The sequence below is a fragment of the Branchiostoma belcheri genome, unplaced genomic scaffold (assembly GCF_001625305.1).
Source record: "Branchiostoma belcheri isolate BF01 breed outbred unplaced genomic scaffold, Haploidv18h27 scaffold20, whole genome shotgun sequence".
Lineage (NCBI taxonomy): Eukaryota > Metazoa > Chordata > Leptocardii > Amphioxiformes > Branchiostomatidae > Branchiostoma > Branchiostoma belcheri.
Window position 1 is genome coordinate 12,121 of NW_017803491.1, and position 21,636 is coordinate 33,756.

A 21,636-nucleotide genomic window follows, 5' to 3' on the forward strand; every position below is an offset into this window, starting at 1 on the left:
AGGCATTGTTTTCCCTTGTATTTCTCCTTCTTTCCCTGCAATGTTGTGAAACTTGGTGAAGTCATGCAACATCTTCTCCAAAGCAGATTTCGGCCTTTCTAGTTCGGCATGAGTCATCAGGATGGTATGTAGAGCAAGCAACCAATAGGCATGCAGCATTCCTCTATTCCTCTTCCTAATTGGCTGTTGGATTTGATTCGATTAACTTAATTAACACCTGTTCAAAGCCATTCCATATTGACAGTATGAACTGAAGTGTTTGGTAGGTACAGCACAGGCCACGAAATACGCATTGATTTTCGAGGGACGTTCTGCGGGAGAGTGCAGGACGCTCTGCGGAAAAGTGTGGTACGTTCTGCGGGAGAGTGCGGTCCGTTCTGTGGGAGAGTGCGGTACGTTCTGTGGGAGAGTGCGGTACGTTCTGTGGGAGAGTGTGGTACGTTCTGCGGGAGAGTGCGGTACGTTCTGCGGGAGAGTGCGGTACGTTCTGCGGGAGATGTCGTAAAATGTGGTGAAGCCATGCTGAATTTGCTCCAAAGCGAATGTCGGCCTTTCTAGTTATATTTGGCTTATCTGGTAATAGACTAAAAAATAAAAGCTAATTTAAGGAATTTAAGGAGAAGAAAAAAACAACTTTAATACAAATATAAAATTAACAAGAATTCCGAGACCTCATACCTCAATGAAATATGATCTTGATATGTAAATGTAAATTTCTTCTTTAATTGTGCAAATGACCTCTGCATTAACATGATATATGCATCGTGATGTATGTTAACTTTTGATTAACTTACAAATGTCCCAAGTATGACATTCTCATCATTCACCATTACAAAATCATAGAATGTTCGCATTAATTATGCAAATTAGATCATCATTTGCATAATTAGTATCTGTTGAAGTTCCGCCTGCCATTGGTTACATACATCAGATGTATGTAAGTAGTATAATGTAAAACACTGTAATTATAGCATTTCCTCATTAATTATGCAAATAAAGTCCTCATTTGCATAATTTGTATTTAATTATGTACATCTGTTGAAGTTCCGCCTGCCATAGGTTACATACATTACATGTATGTAAGTAGTATAATGTAAAACACTGTAATTATAGAATTTCCTCATTATTTATGCAAAGTCCTCATTTGCATATTTTGATTTCATTATGTACATCTCTCTCTCAGCTACCTACACTCCAAAAATAATGAAGACATTCTCATCATTCACTATTACGAAATCATAGAATTTTCGCATTAATTATGCAAATTAGGTAATCATTTGCATAATTAGTATCTGTTGAAGTACCGCCCGCCATAGGTTACATACATTACATGTATACTAAGTAGCATAATGTAAAACACTGTCATTATAGAGTTTCCTCATTAAAAATGCAAATAAAGCCCTCATTTGCATAATTTGCATTTAATTATGTACATCTCTCTCTCTCTACATATGTTGTTCCTGTCTGGACTTATTTGCTTTTAAACATTTCGCCAGAAAGTGCCCTGCAGTTCCAGAACAAGCCGCTAGGGGGCCCAAACTCATATGACTTCTTCCCAAGCACGAGAGCTACCTTCCATCAAAATTTTATGACCCTAGCATGTCCAGATCGCGGAAGTTGCGCTGCAGTACCAATGGAAGCCACTAGGGGGACCAAAATCTCATCATTTCCAGTTTTCGTCACACCCTACCAACACACTAAGTATGAAACCAATCCATCCAGGCGTTCTTGAATTATCTTGTTGACCAACAGACAGACGGACAGACGGACAGATAAACGCAACTGAAAATATAACCTCCATGACACATTTCATGGAGGTAATTAATCTACATTCTAGAACGTAAATAAATTGTGTAAATTGTTTTTGAGCAAGCCATGGACGACATAACGTCCCAATTTTTTCATACTATTTGTTTGGGTTGTTTGACTTTAAGCTTTGGAAAGTGAGGATATTACGGCGGTCGGCTGCTGGACTAAAAGTCGCATTACTAGGGAGGTATCGGGTTACAGAACGTGGCCCCGCGGGAGTCCCGAGCTGGTCTAGGGGTAACGGGTAGAATTTAAAAAATACACAAAAATTACTGTACAGTAAATACTTGCCAAAATAATAATTAAAAAAAAAACAACTTACAATTGGGTTTAGCGTAACGTAGTAAGTTAATACTGTGCTAACTTACGTAGGGCCACACCCCAGAATGGTCCTATTGTGCAACCATCTAGTGAAAAAATCCAAGTCTGTCGTCTTGAAAGGAATGAAGATATGCAATGCATGCTGAAAATACGGGAGAAAATACTTTTTTACTGATTCCAAATCTCAATAAATTATAGCTTATAACAACGAGTTATTTCAACCGGTGCAAGTGTCTTGTTTTTAATAACATGGTAAATACGTTTTGTACATTAATATCCCGTAAGATAAGTGACATTTACCATGGAACGTACCTTACATAATAATATACCTTTAATTGTAAACAGAATATATTTCCTTGTTTTTTTGTTTGAAAATGGCAAAGAAAGTAACGTATGTTCCTGATATTCAACCAATGCATTATAAACTGCATTTGTATAACAGACTTAAGAAACGAGAATAATTTGAACGTGTACACATTAGTATACTATAGCTTACTAGTAAGATACCAGGCTTACATCACTGTTACAGTCCATAGAACGTTATCACAATGAACTTCACTTGGCTTGCAATGGCATAAATGTACAATAAAGGTTTTTAATTCATTATTCATAAGTTGCGTTCCATACCGGACTGAAGGGATTTGTTCCACTTCAATACGACTGTAGCAACTAAGCAAAGTCAACGGGATAAAGTGTGAAACTAACCGAACTGGAGATCATCTGGTGCTTATGATGTGACTCCGGAAAGGAAATATAGAAGGACAGCTTTTTGCCTACATCTCTAGTAAATGGCTCTTGCATGATAGCATGGTTCAATCTAGAAGAAAAATTGAAATGTCTGCATGTTGCATTGATGTTGTTGTGTATTGACACGGAGGTGATTATGCGCATGATGTAACTATTGCTCTTGATATTGCTAAACAAATTGAAAAGCACATGAAGTAATTGCAAAAAACTGTCTTACCTCGTACTTTATGGTTTCATTTAAAGAAGTTTCGTCTCCTAAGTGTTGTTAAGTAATGCACATGACATTTATCTACATTTATCTACTATATGAATATATAATACACACACATGCATATATTCATTGGCACAAACGCAAACATACACACACACAGAGATTTATACACACACACTAACAAACATACACATATACACACAAGCGCATATACACACAAACAAGTATTTATTAGACACATTTTTATTTTCAACCTCGCACACATAAACACACACACACACATATATATACAAATATATGCATTTTCGCACAATCACATACACGCAAACCCACATTCACACACAAGCACATAAACATACACATTTACATACTCGCAAACAAATACAGACACAGTTATGATGGTTGCTGATTCTTGTGGTCCAAAGATTACATGCAAACACGGACATATCTATGAATCTTATCCGTAAATGTTTACCTGAAGACATAGTCGTGCGCGTCTATTTCCTCTCCCTTCATTGACCCTAACAAAACCCCTCCTGTCCCCACCACTGCACACCGGACACACGGCTTCCTCTCACGGGCGCCATGGAAACCGAACACATCCGGGTTGTCTAACATGCCGATCAGACGCTCGGCAGCTAAAGGAGAACATTGATTGTGTTCTTCTAGTTAACAATACAAGTTTGCTCTTGATATATTACAGACCCCCCCAAAAATAAACTTGCTGAAATACTCTTAATATACAGTTACTAGTAATATGTGATTGTCGATTTTTGACCATGCTGAACCTAGATGTGCTGCGTGATTCGTTACAAAAGCAATGCTTGACAATTCAAGGCCCGAGCTGGTGAACCAATAAAGTTGGCTTATTTTAGTGGTAAATTAACATTACATGAATTAGAGTGTGTTTTGATAAATATTTTGCAGCATATGTACCTGGTAAGGAAAATTCTACAGACGTGACGAATATATAGGATAGTACGTGGATTGCGTGTTTTATCTCAAAGTTTTATATCTGACCTTTTTTGTCACTTGTCTTGTACCCGAAAGGAAGAGTGAAATATGCACTGAGATGGGATTTCCAGTAAGACTCTTCCAGATCCTCTTGATCCATGAAGATTTTGATGTCTTCCACGAATCGATTCTTAAACCAAGCGGACGAGCTAACTTTCCGGCGGAGACTATCAGGACAAACCTATCGGAAAGATAGGTTAACCGCTCAATTTGTTTTAAGTTTGTTTTGAGCTGCTATCTATCAAAAAAGTTAAAAGAATGATGCTTGATTGTGTTATTAGCATTTAGTATATTATACCTATTTAACAACATCCTGTATTTCCGTGATACTATAAAAACGTGTTGAACTATTTACATAAATAAGTTCACAATACCGCACCTTTACAACACAGAGCCACTCTTTACATTGAGCCACTCTTTACTGCCCCACCGAGGTATAAACACAAATTAATGGCTATTATGGACTACCGGCTATTCCAAGATCCTGGCGTACCTTGGTGTTGCACTTGAGCCTATTTTTTAAGTTCCAAAATGTTCCACTTTCAGGACAGATACTTGTAGTACAAGTAATACGATGTAGGATTTTTTTTTTTAAATTTTGGATAGCGTTGAATAGTTGAACTCCTTCAAAATTTAGTGCATCACTTTACAATGGCACTGTGCGGACACTACAGAACACTGCAGCCCATTTGGCATATAACAACAAAACGTCTTGTATCCTGCAATGATTTGTTTCAAATGTGAAATAACATTACAGAACTAAAGAGAGGGTACACATTCCTTTGAAGTTTACAACATCGTTAAAAATGTTATTACACTTGCATATCTTGATTATATGGTATAGGATCTCTACGGGCACTACACATCTTTACGGACACTGCAACATGGTAATTTATGACTGTCATTTTGTTTATTTACAACTAGTATCAAAGTGGCTTTTTAAGCGCCAGCGGTACAAGGGGATATTTTGCCATAAACACAGTGGTCAAAAACGGCCTCAAAAATCCCCACTCGTAACTAATTAATATTAATGAAAATAAGATGTCAATTGCACTTGTGACCATTGGCAACTGTCCATGATTGGTTGACACTTTTGTGGGCCGGCTCTAGGAATGTTTACCTTAGCTGTTTGCCCCCTGTTCTATTCATATGCGCACTTCTGCTGATCCTCAACTGTTCTAATTTCACACATTCTAGCAATACGTAGCGTGGGTACAAGGTATGATCAATTTCTGGCCTGGTACACACACACAGAACAACATCGTTTCTAACTCTCTGTGTAATTCAGTTGCAACCAAAACGTAAAATTACTCAGATAGCGGCGGCCACTAGGTTACCCTTGACCGGCCAAGATCGGGCAAGAATTCGAAGAACGCTGATAAGCCAAAATCCTCGATGAGACTTAGACTACATGTTACTAAAAAAGCCGCCCTTATACCATTTTCTGCAAAATATAAAATAAACCCTGACTCGTACTTTAAAAGTGATCTTGTTGTTTGCAAATATAACAAATTTTAGAAATATTCGGGCCCGCTGCTAGGTGTTATGGAGGCATGCCGGTCAGACACATAGTGGGCGGGGCCTATTCACATAGCAACTGGGATTTTTGCATAGTAACAAGACCACCGTGAAAGTATTAAAGAATGCATTTTTGATAACGAGCAATACATACTCTAGAATCATCTTGTTTTCAGCAAAACATATTTTAAAAACAATTAACTTAAAGTCTTAACTTATTGCTCAATTGTTGATTTGATTTTTGGTCAGAATTACCAAATATGCAACATTATTGCAACAGTATAACGTAAATTGGCAATTGGGCATAAAGTTGGCCCTAGCGTAATGTTGTTAACTCCTATGTGCCAAAAAAGCTTCATGATTATCTGGAGAACACTTAATGCAATGTATATTTTGTGAGAATGATATGACAGTGCAGGATGCGATTGGTACACCCTAATCCTAGAATAGCCGTAAGCAGTAGTGGCCATGTGTTTACTCTTCACTACAAGGGTGTTTTAGCTGCTACAGAATGTACCGATATGCACTTACTGATTGCACGTGATGTTCGTCTTTGGTGTAAGGCACGTCTTGGAGATAGATCCTTTCAAAGCGAGGTGGTATCAAGTTCCTTAGGATGTTTTTCGGCAACTTCACTGATATATTTCCATATTTGTTTTCTTCTGTTTCTGACACAATGTTAATAACCTGTTGTACAGAAAACGGTAGAAGCTGCATAAAGTAGTTCTGAGCTTTGTTTTGCAGCTCTTTTTGTTGTAATGATAATGAGTCACCGCCTACGAAAATTTTACGAACAATCCCACGACGGAAAAATGAAAATAAAATCTTGAGACCCCATGTTATCAGATATTTGTGCATCAGTACAGGAATTTTGGAGGAGTTGACAAGCGGTAATTGCAATGAAAAATTTAAAATTTACTATCATCCCACTCTGAAATCAAATTTTCTCACTTAGGCCCTAATGTAATTAAGGGATTTTACAAGTATAACCTACCCGAACTTTTTTCTGCGAATGGCATGACTATACCAAGATCCATGTTGTTTCTCACACCCAAAATATACAGTGTAATTTCTTAAAATAGAAACAAAATCCTACGGTCGAATATTAAGTCGCACGTCTGTCCACCTTTTTGAGGAGTACGTTGATTTATTCACTCGAAGCACATGGCCTGAGACACAAGTGTTTGAATCGCCTGGTGTCTCTCAAGTTACTCAGAGTAATTGAACCACTTTACTCCTCAAGAAGGTCGACAGAAGCGCGACTGAATATCAGAGGTGATGTCGATATAATTTTTACTAAAGTACAAACTTCAGTATGGAATGTACAAACGCGGGTAAGATTTCATGCCAATTCTGAATTATAATAAATTGAATTATTCTAGTAACATAGTCGTGTATGGCGGAAAATTGAATAAACTCAATTGATCTTTATAACAAGAATTGCAGTCAAAATAACCATTTTGAAGGTATGTGAGTGTGTGTGTGTGTGTGTGTTTGTGTGTGTGTGTTTGTGTGTGTGTGTGTGTGTGTGTGTGTGTGTGTGTGTGTGTGTGTGTGTGTGTGAATTAATTTAAGAAATATCTGTTGGCATTTGCCTTCGAAACCATTGTACTAGATTTCTGGTCATTCGCTTGCGATATTAATGCACAATTTGCCGAAGATTTGCAATTTTTGTCAAAAAATGAAAAAAAACATTTATTTTACATAATTACAGAGTGGCGTATGTCGATTGCAAAAGTGTGCGTGAGGTTCTTAATTTTGGGCGCATGACCTAGGCGTAAAAATCAGGCCTTTAGTTTTAATATTAATTTTAGAGCACGGGAGCCATAAACGTGAAAGACCTTAATTTTAACACAATTTCTCAGGCTCATCCCTGAAGCGTAACGGCTCGAAGAATCTAATACCATGGGAATGTATGATGTGACTTTTTTCACTTCGGTAAAACATCTCATGGTAGTACGTAGTTTATTAGACGACAAAAAAATCAGGCACTAACATGTTTTTTTTAACGTGGACAGCCCCTAGCTAATATCCATGGCAAAGGTTCAAAAGGCGGTTAAAAATCAGACAGTTTTTGCCAGAATAGGGTAATGCTGTCTGGAATCCATCGCTAGCGATCTTACTGCCACACCGAGTATTATTAACTGCGAAGACAGGTCGGTAGGCAAACTGCGCACTGTCTCTTTTAAACCATATTTAGACAAGCTATGTTGTGTTCTCTACGGTACCATAAACAGTATGTCGATATCATAATATATCAAACTGCCCACCTGCTTTTCTTGATCGAGATCGTTTGGGTTGTTTGAAAATGACACGACTGTTGATTTATGTTTCGGCGAAATCTCTGTTGGTTCATTTGGCCTAGCGTACAGGAACAACCAACTCATATCTCTGAAAATAATTAGGGTGATTCAAACCACATAACGTATATTATGTTGCCATATTGTGCCTAACTTCAATCTGATGGTATATCAGGTATCAGTTACCTTTTTCATATAAATTAGATGATAGTCAGCTATTATACATGTCATGATAGCTTGGACTTGCTCCTACTCAGGCAATACACATAGCATAGGTTATAGAAAACATGAGTCTTCCTTTTTCCCAAAAATAAATTGTTCGTCACGCAGGTACCAGGATGTTAGACCATATTGCTTTATCAATGTTTATGTGTATTTTACTGTACAAATGTAGTTGCATACTGTACACATGGCACTGTTTGCAGAGTATCCTATTGTATATATCAAGTAAAAGCTATAACATTGACCACATCTGCTAGGCTAAAGTTACGATCAACATATATATACAAGTCTGTTGGATTACGTTTTAGTAGAATACGTGTTCTGTATTTATCATATATGAGTAGAATACGTGTTATATTGCAATGGGCGTGAACGTGCGATTCAGGCCTTTAAGTACCCCCCCTCCTTCTATTTCATAATCGTTAATAGATCTTGATGCGTACCGAGAAGAATGTTCTGTAATTTTCACTCTAACCAAAAAAGGGGGTACAAAGTCAGAAATTCTTACCTTTCTATGCTCGTCGACGTTTTCAAAACGGGCCTGAACCAGTCACTGCGGGTCATCTGAGAGAGAAACATCAAATATGCCAAGCCAAGAATCTGTAGAAAAAGGGCTTGCAAACTACAACACAACTGTTTACGAGACATTGTAACTAACTTTTACAATGAAGACAAATTATGACTCAGGGACAGAATTATGCATGTGGCATGGCCACGTGGATATGTTCAGTGTTAACGGATGTTGAAGTCACGATATATCGTGTATATTGATTTGTTTCATCCTGCTCTCAAGGCAAACGTTGGATTGGGTAATATTTACCTCCATGAAAAATAGAGGTATTGTTTTTGGCGCGCGCGCGCGCGCGCGTGTGTGTGTGTGTGTGTGTTTCCGCACATTTGTAGTCAGCATAACTTCAGAACACCTTTATGGATTGTGATGATATTTGGTATGCTGGTAGGTCTTAAGAAGCCAAAGGTCAAGGTTAAATATGGGCCTCCTGATGGCTGACCTTGATACTGCAGCAGAACTTCCGGTTTTTGTATCTTTTTGCAAAGCAGGGAAAACAGATGTGCAGGCAGCGCGGTTTGATTAAAACGGTTCTCCCTCTGGAATAGGCTACATGTACAGTTGACCCCTGAGTTGACCAGATCTATAACAAGCCTGACCTATATCAGGCCAAAAGTGCTACTGTATTAGCAGAAAAGCGGTGTGTTTGAAAACAAAAACCTGTGTTATTTTGTCCTGTACTGCGGTTTACTGTGTAAAAACGTATATACAAAATCTCATATATTTCATGGAGGTATGAGATCTCCGAATTCTTGTTGATGATGAATTGTAGGTGGAGCGTCCGATCCGATGTAATAAACAACTTTCATGTTGTCATGACTTGTCTGACTTTTGTTCCCTTTTTGACATTCCAAAAATTGTCTTCACTTTATTTGAATATCAATCAATAGTTTGTGCTTAAAAACCTGCATTTCTCCTCTGGTCTGTCAGTCACTGACGAAAGCTAGTGGATACTAGCTGAAACGTCTGACCGTTTCCAAGATCATGTCCAGTTGCTTCCATGGCAGTCCGCTCGCAGGGAACGGTGATCGAGCCCGAAACGATATAACCGGCGGGACAAAAAAGGGGGTCATCAACTCAATTTTCCCGGCTTTGCTGGGCTAACTGGGTCGGCAACGTTTTTTTTAAATTTATTGCCTAGGGAAAGGAAACATCTTTCCGCGGAAGGGTTAAGCTAGTGGTTGACGTTTGTATGTGCGCAGGCTATACAAGAAAAAAATATGCAGTGTAAGGGATTTAAACAAAAGTATTATCATTGTTATAGTTACAAACTTTTTACACTTTTTCAGGGCCACCTTGGCTAAAGAAAACAGAATTTAAAACAGTCTACATTACAATTATAGGAAAAACAGATTATTATTTTTTAAACTCATGCCTGTAGTGGAATTTAGAGGATGCATGGAGGAGGTGTGGGGCTATATGCATGTACCAAATACATGTATAGGAGAAATCAGCCATTCTTCCCCGGTGATATAATGACATACATACTTACTTACTTACTTACTTTACTTTGGTGAAGTTCCCGTTCGAACCAAACTTAAAAAGACACTTTCCACTTCACTCTATCCTCCATCAGAGTCAGAGACTGGACTTTATACGTTTAATCTGATGTCAATTAAGTTACTCCTAGGACTTCTTTGACCTACCGTGAGTTCCAAAAGGACAGATAATTTCTTCTCTATGTGTGATCTGTTTGAATAAACCCACTCCCGACCGGCTTATGTTCTTGGGCAGGGAATGTCAGATCCCTGTTCAAGCGGTCATTGACCTTTGCTTGAGGTTGTGCTCTCTGGTTGGTGTGGGGATGACATATAACAGTAATTAATCACGCTGAACACCTGGATGGTTGGGCGCCCGGTGTACATTACTTGGAGGTAATGGATATCACCAGTTGAAGTTACTGTTATTCTAAGATAGAACAATAGGATGGAATCTGGGAAAAAATTACTAGGGGGCGGAGCTTCCATCCTTTGTAGTCTCTTTCTCACCAAGTGTGAGCCAGTCCGGCTGTAGCTGTGTGATGGAACAGACGTGTTCTCCGGTGCGATTATCGAATATTCTTGAAAAGAGGACCATTCCCTTGGCTTCTGAGGAAACCTTCCCCCCGACAGAATCAGGTTAGTATGCTACTATTACTTTGTTGGGTAACTTAAATGTGTGCACACAAATGCTGTAACACATGTTAGGCTAATGTGTTTCAGAACGATCACTTGTAGGTTACTTTGTACCGATTTGTCCATGTAACTATTTGCCCTTATAAGGTAGCAAAAGGTATCTTACAAAAGTGCCAGAATCTCTATATCCTTAAATGTTTTGTGTATATTCGTATATGTTTATTGCTCTACTGCCTTCTTTAGTTTATAGACCCTATCATTAACAAAAATTGTAAGCAACTCACTGTTTTCAACCGAGTCGAAAGTGTAAAAATATCTGAATTCTGAAGACCCATTAACCTTTGGTACACCTTCCTATATGTTGGGTAGTCATTCGACCGCTTTTAGCTAATTATAATACATGTATATCCTGTCACAAGCTAGAAATTGCACTTGAAGTTGGCCGTGCTAGAAAACAACAATTTACTCGTACAGAGATTTGTGACTTTAGTGGTGTTGACATGCTCAGATGCTTTCCAGCTGACCTTTCTAAACTGTTGCATGCCACCCTGTCGTGAACCCTGTCGGTGAAACCGACCCCGTAGAATACTAGTACCCCCGACCAGGGCCTGGGCGGGAGGGCACTGCTTCCGGCACCGTAGTGATACTGGAATCATACGATTCTGTCTGCCAGACTATACTTAGTTTATATGAAACGCCCCTAGAGTTTATATTCTTCTGTTAGTATTGCCATATTGTGAAAAATCTCCTAAGTATACTTGTTTAACCAAGACAATGAAATTATTTTCGACTTTTTCGTTAATATACTGTTTATGGCTAGGTTTTAATTTTGCAGCATTGAATTTTGCAGCATTGTTCACTTTGTGACTAAATGAAAATGTTAACCAAGGCCAAGTACATGTACTAGTTATTAAAAATGTTCATAGTGTACCACGCTTAACCCTATCTAGACCGGGCTTTTTTTGGCTTGGTGGGAACTCAAGAACGGTATGTCGTATGACCACCAAGTTTTTAGAGAATGGTGTACTAGTAAAAATGCATCATACCTACAATTTTTATATCGTTATGACGTAATATGACGTCATTATGACGTCATTAATGTGATTTTATTGGCCCAAACCGTCTAGATAGGTTATGCCCTGAAAGTAAACTAAAGGAAAAACATAACTTTACCAAAAGTGTTTATGACAGAATATTAGGGTGTACTAAGTCTTATGTTGCCCATAGCAACACCGGTGACGTCATGCATATTTGAGCTATCCGCCATTTTGGATCATCAATGTTGAATTTTCAAAAATAGTTTTTTTTTCAGGATAAAGCCTAAATTACATTGTTAACAGACTAAAGACGTTCAAACGAACCTCTTTTGTAAAAGGAAATGGAAGTATTGATGAAATTTTAAGGAAAATAACCCGTATAAACCTGTTTTTATGATATTGTCCGCCATCTTGGATTTTGGCCAATGACGTCATCAAATTAGCATAAATTATGCATTTTTCATTATAAAATTTACATAAAATTATCTGGGATGTTATTGATATCAGAAACCATGTGTAACTTGACATAAAATCCATAAAATTCTATTGTTGAAACTAAAATTACTAAATTTAGCAAAAAATGCCTGTCAGAAATCCGTTGCCATGGCAAAACAAAAAATTATTATATTATTCCAATGATATAGAATTGTTGCCAACAATATTCTAGGAAAAGTTAAGACCACCTACATTTTAATATGGCTTATACTAATGCCACACTTATTAGTTATCATATCTACCTCTCCTCACCTCACCTCACCGGTCCCATAGCAGTCTGTCCTGCCGTCGGGGCAACTAAACTGTCCACAGGAGTTAACCACCCAGGGCGGCATATCTACCTAGTACCTCGCAATTGCTTCCATTCCACTCCTGTCTTTTTTATAATTAATATTTTCTCTCCTTTTCTCTTTTTGTGATTTTCTGATACCAGCAACGGAGTTGACAATGTCATCTTAATTCCTCTGTATCAATTGCCAAACCTGACTCCTAGCTACAGTGTGTATATGATATCCGGTACAATTGAATTTGTTTTTCTTTCACGCAGACATGATCCAGCTACCTGTGATCATGATGATGACATCAGTGGCGACAACTCAAGCATGGCATCGAAACCGTATTTTTTACTCAAGAAGATGGAGCTTGAGAACATGGGAATCAGCATTATTCTCACAAGTGTGCTTCGTTGCAGAATAATGCACAACATGGAGCAAACCATTATGCAGGTTAGTGGACTCTTTTTGCTGACATTTGTAGCACGTTTACTTGTTGAATAGAAATGTTTACCGTCTTGTCATCAACCAATTCTTAAAGCAGTGCAAAGCAAAATAAAGATCATGTCAATACATATGAATTTTGAGCGAAAGAAAAGAAAACATATTTCGCGCCACCCCCACTAGTAAGTACATTTCTGTATTGAAACATCCAAATGACCTCAGATGACTTCAAATGGAAGCTTGCTCAATTCCTTTGCCCCAAAATAACCACAAATGGAATACTTGTTGTGTTCCGAAGTTCCGGTGAACTTATATGAACCCCGATAGAACAGGTAAAAAGATCACACTTAAGTGCATACAATACATAGACAATGCTGTGTCAGAATTTGTCATAGAAGAACTGATTGAGGCAAATTTAAGCGACGGTCACAACCCGCCGTACGTGCTTCTGCGTGCTGTCTACGTGCAAAAACGTGGGCAATCGTAGGGCATCCGTGCGTGGTGAGTACCACCTCCGTACGGAATCCTACGGATTTGGGAGCACGCAGACACGCCGTAGAACTTTAAGTGCATGTAATACTTTTTCTACGTGCGGTCTGCGGATTTATCACCCGTGCGTGCGAGTACGTTCGACGCGCGTGCCCCGTACACGCCGTGCGTGCTTTTTGTCCGTACGTTTTTGTCGTGGCTACGTCTGCTACGTTTTTTCTGCAAACGTAGGGTGGCCGGCCGAGGGAGTACGTCACTCGCACGGTTGCGCAAGTTGTACGTACGTGGTCTGCACGACACGCCTGGCCGTCAGCGGTTGCGTGCATCGTACGTTGCGCAAGTGGTAAGTGAGTTGTACGTGCTTACAACGCACGATCTCTGTGCGATTGCTACGTTGCCGCGTACAGGCCGTACCTACACGTGCGGCGTACGCACGGTTTCCTTACTCACTCGCACCTCCTGTTAACTTCATCATCACTAGCCGCCCTGGTGTCTTCCGCGGCCCGTTTCTTTGGGTCTTGTCTGGTAGTCTTCTTCTGAGCCTTCCTGGGCATCTTCGAGACGAGTTGGCAGTCGCCGGTCAAGTCGTCTTTATATACTGTAGAAATCAGGTGCGTTGCACGTGCGTTGCACGTGCGGAGCACCTGGTATGGTGCACGTGTGTTCTGCGTGGTCATTGAGCAGGTCAACTGGGAAGTGAGGAGTAAGCACGGATGACGCAAGCACCGTGCGTGGCACGCACGTGCTTCGTGCGCTGTCCGTACAGCAATTGCACGTGAGAATAGTGAAGTTAGACTCACGGAGTCCGTACGTTGCACGCTCATAGGCTGTACGGGGCACGCGCGTCGAACGTACTCGCACGCACGGGTGGTAAATCCGCAGACCGCACGTAGAAAAAGTATTACATGCACTTAAAGTTCTACGGCGTGTCTGCGTGCTCTCGAATCCGTAGGATTCCGTACGGAGGTGGTACTCACCACGCACGGATGCCCTACGTTTGCTCACATTTTTGCACGTAGACAGCACGCAGAAGCACGTACGGCGAGTTGTGACCGTCGCTTAACCCTTAATTGAAAGACCAACCCAGAAGATCCCCTGTACATGAATTTGACTTCCTGGTACAGAATGAGGCATTCAGTAAATAGGATCGTTTCTATGTTTTGGTAACCCTTGTAGTGGCAGACGAGCTACAGGTGAGAATTGATTCGTCTCAAACTATACAGGAGAGCTATCGATAGTGGAATCTTTGTAAAACACCATGCATGGCAGATGAAGTCATCCAGTTCATTTTTGTATTTAGTCAGGTTTGAAATAATGAATTCGTAGTTGAAGTGTTCACGGGTCTGCAATAATGGTACGGCACTTGATGTACCATAAAGCTACGTGGTGTCGTGAATATGTAAAATAGCTAAACCTTTTTTTATGAACTCATTCCACGACAAATGAAATAACCCATTGGCCCTACTTGTTATATGCCCCTGCTTGATTTCAATTTTACGTACGTACTAGTAGAAAAATTTACAAAACATTAGTCATACTAACTTATTAAAGATCTTCGCAACCATCTAACCTAACAATCACATTACAATAAATCATTTCATCAAAAGAAACAAGTTTACAAACAATACAGTAAACCAATGGATTGGCCAATGAATGTTAGGGGCAACCAGAACTATTAGTACACACTAATACCATGCAGTTTTGGCAGACGTTAAAGGCACCCGGAAAAAAACCCATGTGCACCCGGAAACACTAGTACGTCATATAATCCGAAAATAAGCACAGGTGCTCCCCGACACACACCACATCGTCCATACAGCTCAAATAGACATGACTTAGAATAAAAGACAGTGGCCTGTTCACGATAACAAATGATGAGATACGATTATGTTAGACTGCGTCATCTTTCATTTAAGATAAATATGTTTTTTTCAACTGTCTTTTAAAAAAAGAGCTGAGGCGAACTGATGACCATTAGGTCAGATAACGTTTAGCAAATACGGAGTGGCTATTATTATAACCCATTTGGATTGATAAAACCATACTTTTCTTCCATTTTTAAAGGTAACACCATACACGGTGGTCTAAAACGGCCTAAAAAATCCCCACACGTAGCTAATTAATATTAATGAGAATAAGATGTTAATCACACTTGTCACCGTTGGCAACCGTCCATGATTGGTTGACACTTTTGTGGGCCGGCTCTAGGAATGTTTACCTTGCTGTTTGCCCCCTGTTCTATTCATATGCGCACTTCTCCTGATCCTCAATTGTTCTAATTTCACACATTCTAACAATACATAACGTTGGTACAAGCTATGATCATTTTCTGGCCTGATACACATGTAACAGGTCAATCACTGAGTTTAGACGGTCTGGGACCCCTCTCACTATCGCGCGGACCTTTTCGCACTCACCCGTTACCCCGGCGAGACTCCCCAGGCACTGGAGGTTCGGATCAGACGCCTCATGGCGAAGGTCCACCCACAGGCAGACCAGGTCACAAGAGACGACATTAGTCTTCATGCCTTTCTAGAAAAAATAGACGCATGGCCTGGGAACTCCGGCTGTTTGATCCAAAAACTCTCCACGAGGCGTGTCTCCGCGCCTCCAGTACCCGGAGGACATTGAAAAGACTACTACCTACTCTCCCCCCACCACCACCTATCCTCCCCCCACTACTTCTTACCCTTCCACCGTCACTTCTCATCCTCCAACCGGCCAAGTTCGCCAGGTCAGCGAGCCCGCCCTCTCCCCGAGCGCGGTAGACTTAGCTGCCGTGTTGGCCGAGCATCGTCGCGACATTCGCCGGCTCCAGGACGCCCACGAGTGAGCTATGTAATCGTATGCGATTTGCAGAGAATCGCACAGCGAGTTTCGTCGTCCTAGGGGACGAAAGTCGCAGGCTGCGAGTTTCTTCACCTGAGAGCGGGGGCGCGCAGACTACCCTATTCGTGCGAATATCGTCGATCTTACGCTGGGCCGCGCACACGTATGGTGTGTGCGAAGCTTTCCAGACTTACCCGGGGCCGCGCACGGCTCTCTACCGGAACTTCGGCAGACATTTAACGACGTTCACTTGCATTCCATCAGCTGAACTAGATTTGTAAATATAGATCAGCTGTATAGTGTTCATGATCAGCTATAGATTAGAAAAAGATCGCAAATTGATACAGTTTAACTCAATGTTCTTCTTTCTCTGCAGGGTTTTACAGAAAATTCATTCGATTTACAGAAACTGGGAACATGGAATTCAGAGAAAGCGCCAGCACTACATGCACCTGGATAATTCCAAATAAACTGCAAATATACTCAGTGATAGCTATGGAGAATGACATACTATCATTTATATAGGGAAATTAGCGGTTAAACCTCAAAATAAACCTCATCTGTAACTTCGATCTACGCATATCGTAAAAAAAAACAAGATGGCGCCCATGTATACGTGACGCCAACAAATAGACAACACAACAAAAATGGGGCTAAGGTAGAATAGATTTTATCCATGTGCCCTGCGTTGGTATTCACATTTCTATTGTGTAAAAGAAATTAGACAAAAACAGACGTTTTTGGACAATATGCTACCTGGCGTACAAATTCGCTGGAGTCGCGGCTTACTCGCTCCTCATAATTTGCGTTTCACAAACAACAAAGAAAATCAACATTTAAACAATGTTAAAGACATGAACTTGAAGTAGTGTGTGGAAAATATTCATACATGGCATCACTGGTCTTACGTTGTTAATCAACGCAGGGAAATTCCATGGTGTAAGACATAAAAAGCGTCTGGGCAAATATTCTAAACAAAGTAAACAAAATGGCGCCCAAATATTAAAGACGCCTACGAGCCAGCAAGGGAGCCGGCCTCACAGGGTGCCCGGAATCTATCAAGACTATAATATACTGCAAATAAAACAGGCTGATAAACGTTCCTGTTCAAATAAAGACATTTTCTATATCTTTGGTATGTGTGATGTGGGAAAATGAAACACGATGTAGCATGGCCAGCCGATCGGTCCACCATCCACATGTTGCCGGTACATGTGCCGAAGAACCCATCGATAGCACTCAGAGGCTTACCGTGGGTATCAAGTTCTTCCACCGAGAACAGGTAGGTTGTGACAATGTCTTGTGTATGTTTTCTGTATTTTTGGTAGACACGTTCACAAGCTGCGTTCTAGTACACCGTTCCAATTTATTTGTTCAGATTGATCGTAAAATTTAGAAGGATAATTTATATGACCTTAAAGTCTATCCAAATTTATATGTTGAAGAATTTAGCCTTCTTTTGATAATTTGTTGGTGGCTTACAATTTGTAGAAATCTAAAAGACGCCGAGCCTGTTTGGGTTGACGCACGCATCCAAGGGGTCATTGTCCTCTGAAGGAACGCCCCAGAATGCATCACGTTTCCTGCCAAACTCACTCCTGCGGCGTGTTGGAGCCATCTCATAGAATATGTATATTGCAGAAGAATACTATGATATAATAACTTATATATTCATTATTATTTTTACAACTACCCCGACTTTACTCATTATATGTATGATACAGAGCTACAAGAAAGTTTCCAAATTGAATAAATTATTGTCTTGGCGTGTGCGCGCCCGCGGGTCGTAATTGACAACGACTTTGGGACTAATTGTTGGGGCCAGGTTAGACCACTTAGTCCTGAGAAGGACTGTATCGTTGTTGTTTTTCCCTTAAATTTGTGTGTGAGCGGTGCGACTGTGGGAGCGGACGTAAAGTGTTGTGTACTAAGCAGGATGGTACCCTAACTACGTTTCGGATTTCGACAAATTAATGACGGTAGAAAACTTCGAAAGAGCACGTCTGAACACAACAAAGGTAAGAATTAAGCTGATACGAATCAAGCCAGACCAAATAATTTGCAACAGGTAAGCGATCAATGATCGGCTAGTAGAAGTCACCGTATTTCACCATTTCTATGATCATATTGTTGGTCGTCATCAAGTTTCTCATCCACACCTTATGAAATAGCCCTGTTGTTTTCTTAGGACATCTGGTGGACAACGCCAAGTACTTTATTGTTAGGCAAATGTGTTTTATTGTTTGGTGAGGTTGAATGAAATTCCACGCGTGTGGTATATAGTGCTTTCCCACCGAACAGGTTGCTTGCTCGCATTATATGTTGGTGAGCAGACAGCTATGATGAAAAGGCTTTACCAAGCAGTGGACCACTGTTTAAAATCATGCATAGTAGGCAAGGCATAGCTGCTTTTGACAGCATCAACCGTGAATTTATCTGGAAGGCCTTTGCTTTTTATGGATTGCCAGGGAAATACATCAGGGTTTTGCAGGCCTTCTTCCACAAGACTGTCAGTGCAGTGAGAGTGAACGGAGAGGAATCAAACTGGTTCGATGTGACATCTGGGACTGGACAAGGGGACATTCAGGGGCCCCCAGTGTTTAATGTTTGCATAAACCTGGCAGCACACTTAACTGAGACAAGCAAACAAATCAGTACAGGTGCAGTGTTGCAGCGGGATAGCCATGGCAAGCCGTCGGTCTCTGTTTTGGATACGGACTATGCTGATGACATGGCTTTACTTGACAACAAGAAACTGGGTCTACAGGAGACAACTGATCTGTTATGCAAAAACAGTGCTCTTGCGGGACTTAAGGCCAACGCCAAAAAGACGCAAGCTATGACAGTCGGCAAGCATATTACACAGCAACCTTACACTGAAGAAAGCACACTCAGGATCACGGTAGATGGATATCCCGTGGAGCAGGTTACTCACTTTACTTACCTGGGAGGTACAATCAGCAGTAACGGGACAATTGACTCTGAAATTTCCAAACGGATTCAGAAAGCTTCTGGTGCTTTTAACTTACTTGGTAAGATCTGGAACAACAGGAACATCCTTCAGTCGACAAAATTTCGGATATACAATGCTGCTGTTGTTACCATACTTACCTACGGTAGTGAAGCTTGGACTACTACCCAGGTGCAGATAGCGAGACTTGAAACGTTTCACCAACGCTGTTTGCGCCGTATCCTCCGCATCAGATGGTATCACCGGGTACGGAACAGTGATGTACTGCTGCAGGCACAGTTAGTGAACATAGCCACAACCGTAGCTTTCAACAGGCTTAGGTGGTTTGGGCACATTGTAAGAATGCCTGAAGAGCGGCTGCCCAGGTATCTACTAGACTGGAAACCGAACTATGGGCGACGCTCTAGGGGAAGGCCTAGGAAGTCATGGAATAACTGTGTCCTGGAAGATGCTGTGCTGATCTTAGGGAGGCCCAGTACCAGTCTAGAAGAGTTAAAGGAATTAGCAAGAGATAGGAAGGAGTGGAGAGGACTGTTGAGGAAGAGACGAGTTCTGTGCGCAGGCCACTCGAACGACTGACTCGAGGAGACCTCAACAAGTACAAGTAAGTAAGTATAGTAGGCAATATCAAATTATTTTCTAGCGGAAACATAATGAACGAAGACTTCACCGCGCAATCAATGTTTTCTTTGTCGGTTCATACGCCGACATGTTACAATACCGATTGGCTATACGCTTATTCTACGAATAAGACAGCCTACAAACAAATCGTTCTCTGGTTTTTGGTAGACTACTACTTAAACAAATAATGTAGGAAATATTTATTCTCTGTAGCTAGATGCAATACCAACCTTTTCCACGGCGCTGTGTGCCTGATGATCTCACCCGGTATGTGCCGCTCTGCTGCGATCACTTACCTTTGGATGTTATCCTGCCTACTGAGCTACAAACTTACCGGAAGTGAATAATTTGGTGGCGCAAACTAGGGCTGCGGACCGGTACACTGTACCGGTCCAATACCGTAAAAATCGTTTCGGTACAGGTCCAAAATACCGGATCATGAAGTAACGAGTATATACCGAAATAGCTAGTTTACACCATGTATATGACTAAAGATAGGTAAATCCTACCACAAAGACGAAAAATTAGCACTGGGAAAGACGTAAACACCGTCGATTGATTTGAGATCCTCAGTCTCACGAGACATCGCGAGAGTGTGGCTGATCCAGGGTTGTGATTGGTCAACAAACTCAAATCAGGTCAGAGGTCAGTCATTTTCCCTTCCCTCCAACACTTTATTATTGTTTCTGTGTCATGATTGAAAAAGTGAAGAACACGTGTTAATTTGTCAAATTGTTCAGGTACAGGTACAGGTCCGGACCTGTACCTACTGTAAACCTCTGTACCAGTACCTGTACCTGTACCTGATGTTACGTTTAGGTATGCAGCCCTAGCGCAAACTGCTGTCTTGACCTTGGATTCTACCTAAAAAATACTAGACACAGATTACCAGAAGGATATGTCTATAAAGCTTTTGTTTATTTCTATTCCCTTGCGATCCAACGAAAATGCTGGACATGTTGTGCGTACACAAAGGGTTCCTTTGAATTTTTCGGCCCCCTGAGCTGGGCCTGGGTAAATGTCTGCCCGGCTCCGTTGGTAGGTAAAAAGCCGTGCGCAGCTCCGGTAGCACTAATAAGGGTTACCTAAGTATGTGTGCGCGGCCCAGCGTATGATCGACGATATTCGCACGAATAGGGTAGTCTGCGCGGCCCCCGCTCTCAGGTGAAGAAACTCGCAGCCTGCGACTTTCGTCCCCTAGGACGACGAAACTCGCTGTGCGATTCTCTGCAAATCGCATACGATTACATACCTGCACGAGTGGCCCGCGTCGAGTCCCTCCTACGCCCCGCGCAGCACCCGGCCGGACCCCCTCCGGCCCGAGCCAACCACTCGCCCCCCACTGAACCAATTCAAACTCCAGAAAATTCCTTCTGCAACTATTGTAAGCAGATTGGCCACTGGAAAAAAGAGTGCCCGCTCTATCCCGCTCCTCAGGCCGTCAGCGGTCGGGAAACGATCCACGGCTGGCATGACGGGTCGGCAGCCAGCCACCAACCCCCCACCCCATTCGACCCTTCCCCCTCCTCCCCCCGCCGCTGGTGGTAGTTTCCACTTCACACCACAAATCCATGATCACTCAATAAATGTTCTTATTGACTCCGGCGCCGACGTTTCTCTAATCACGGAAGACACACTTAAGAAACTTGTCACG

General features: G+C 41.2%; 1 protein-coding gene across 1 annotated transcript in view; it reads right to left on the reverse strand.

The window, feature by feature from the left end:
* The window catches only part of LOC109469049 (alpha-N-acetylgalactosaminide alpha-2,6-sialyltransferase 2-like), a gene marked incomplete at its 3' end in the record, with an annotated part of 10,499 nt that extends 1,629 nt beyond the window's left edge, over positions 1–8,870 (reverse strand). The window contains exons 1-7 of the mRNA XM_019767434.1: positions 8,651–8,870; positions 7,891–8,011; positions 6,152–6,307; positions 4,109–4,283; positions 3,564–3,726; positions 2,836–2,947; positions 2,178–2,272 (exon numbers count right to left, since the gene is read on the reverse strand). Of these exons, the coding sequence (XP_019622993.1) occupies positions 2,178–2,272; positions 2,836–2,947; positions 3,564–3,726; positions 4,109–4,283; positions 6,152–6,307; positions 7,891–8,011; positions 8,651–8,790 (962 nt within the window). The remainder of the gene's footprint in view (positions 1–2,177; positions 2,273–2,835; positions 2,948–3,563; positions 3,727–4,108; positions 4,284–6,151; positions 6,308–7,890; positions 8,012–8,650) is intronic.
* Between the last annotated feature and the right edge of the window lie 12,766 nt (positions 8,871–21,636).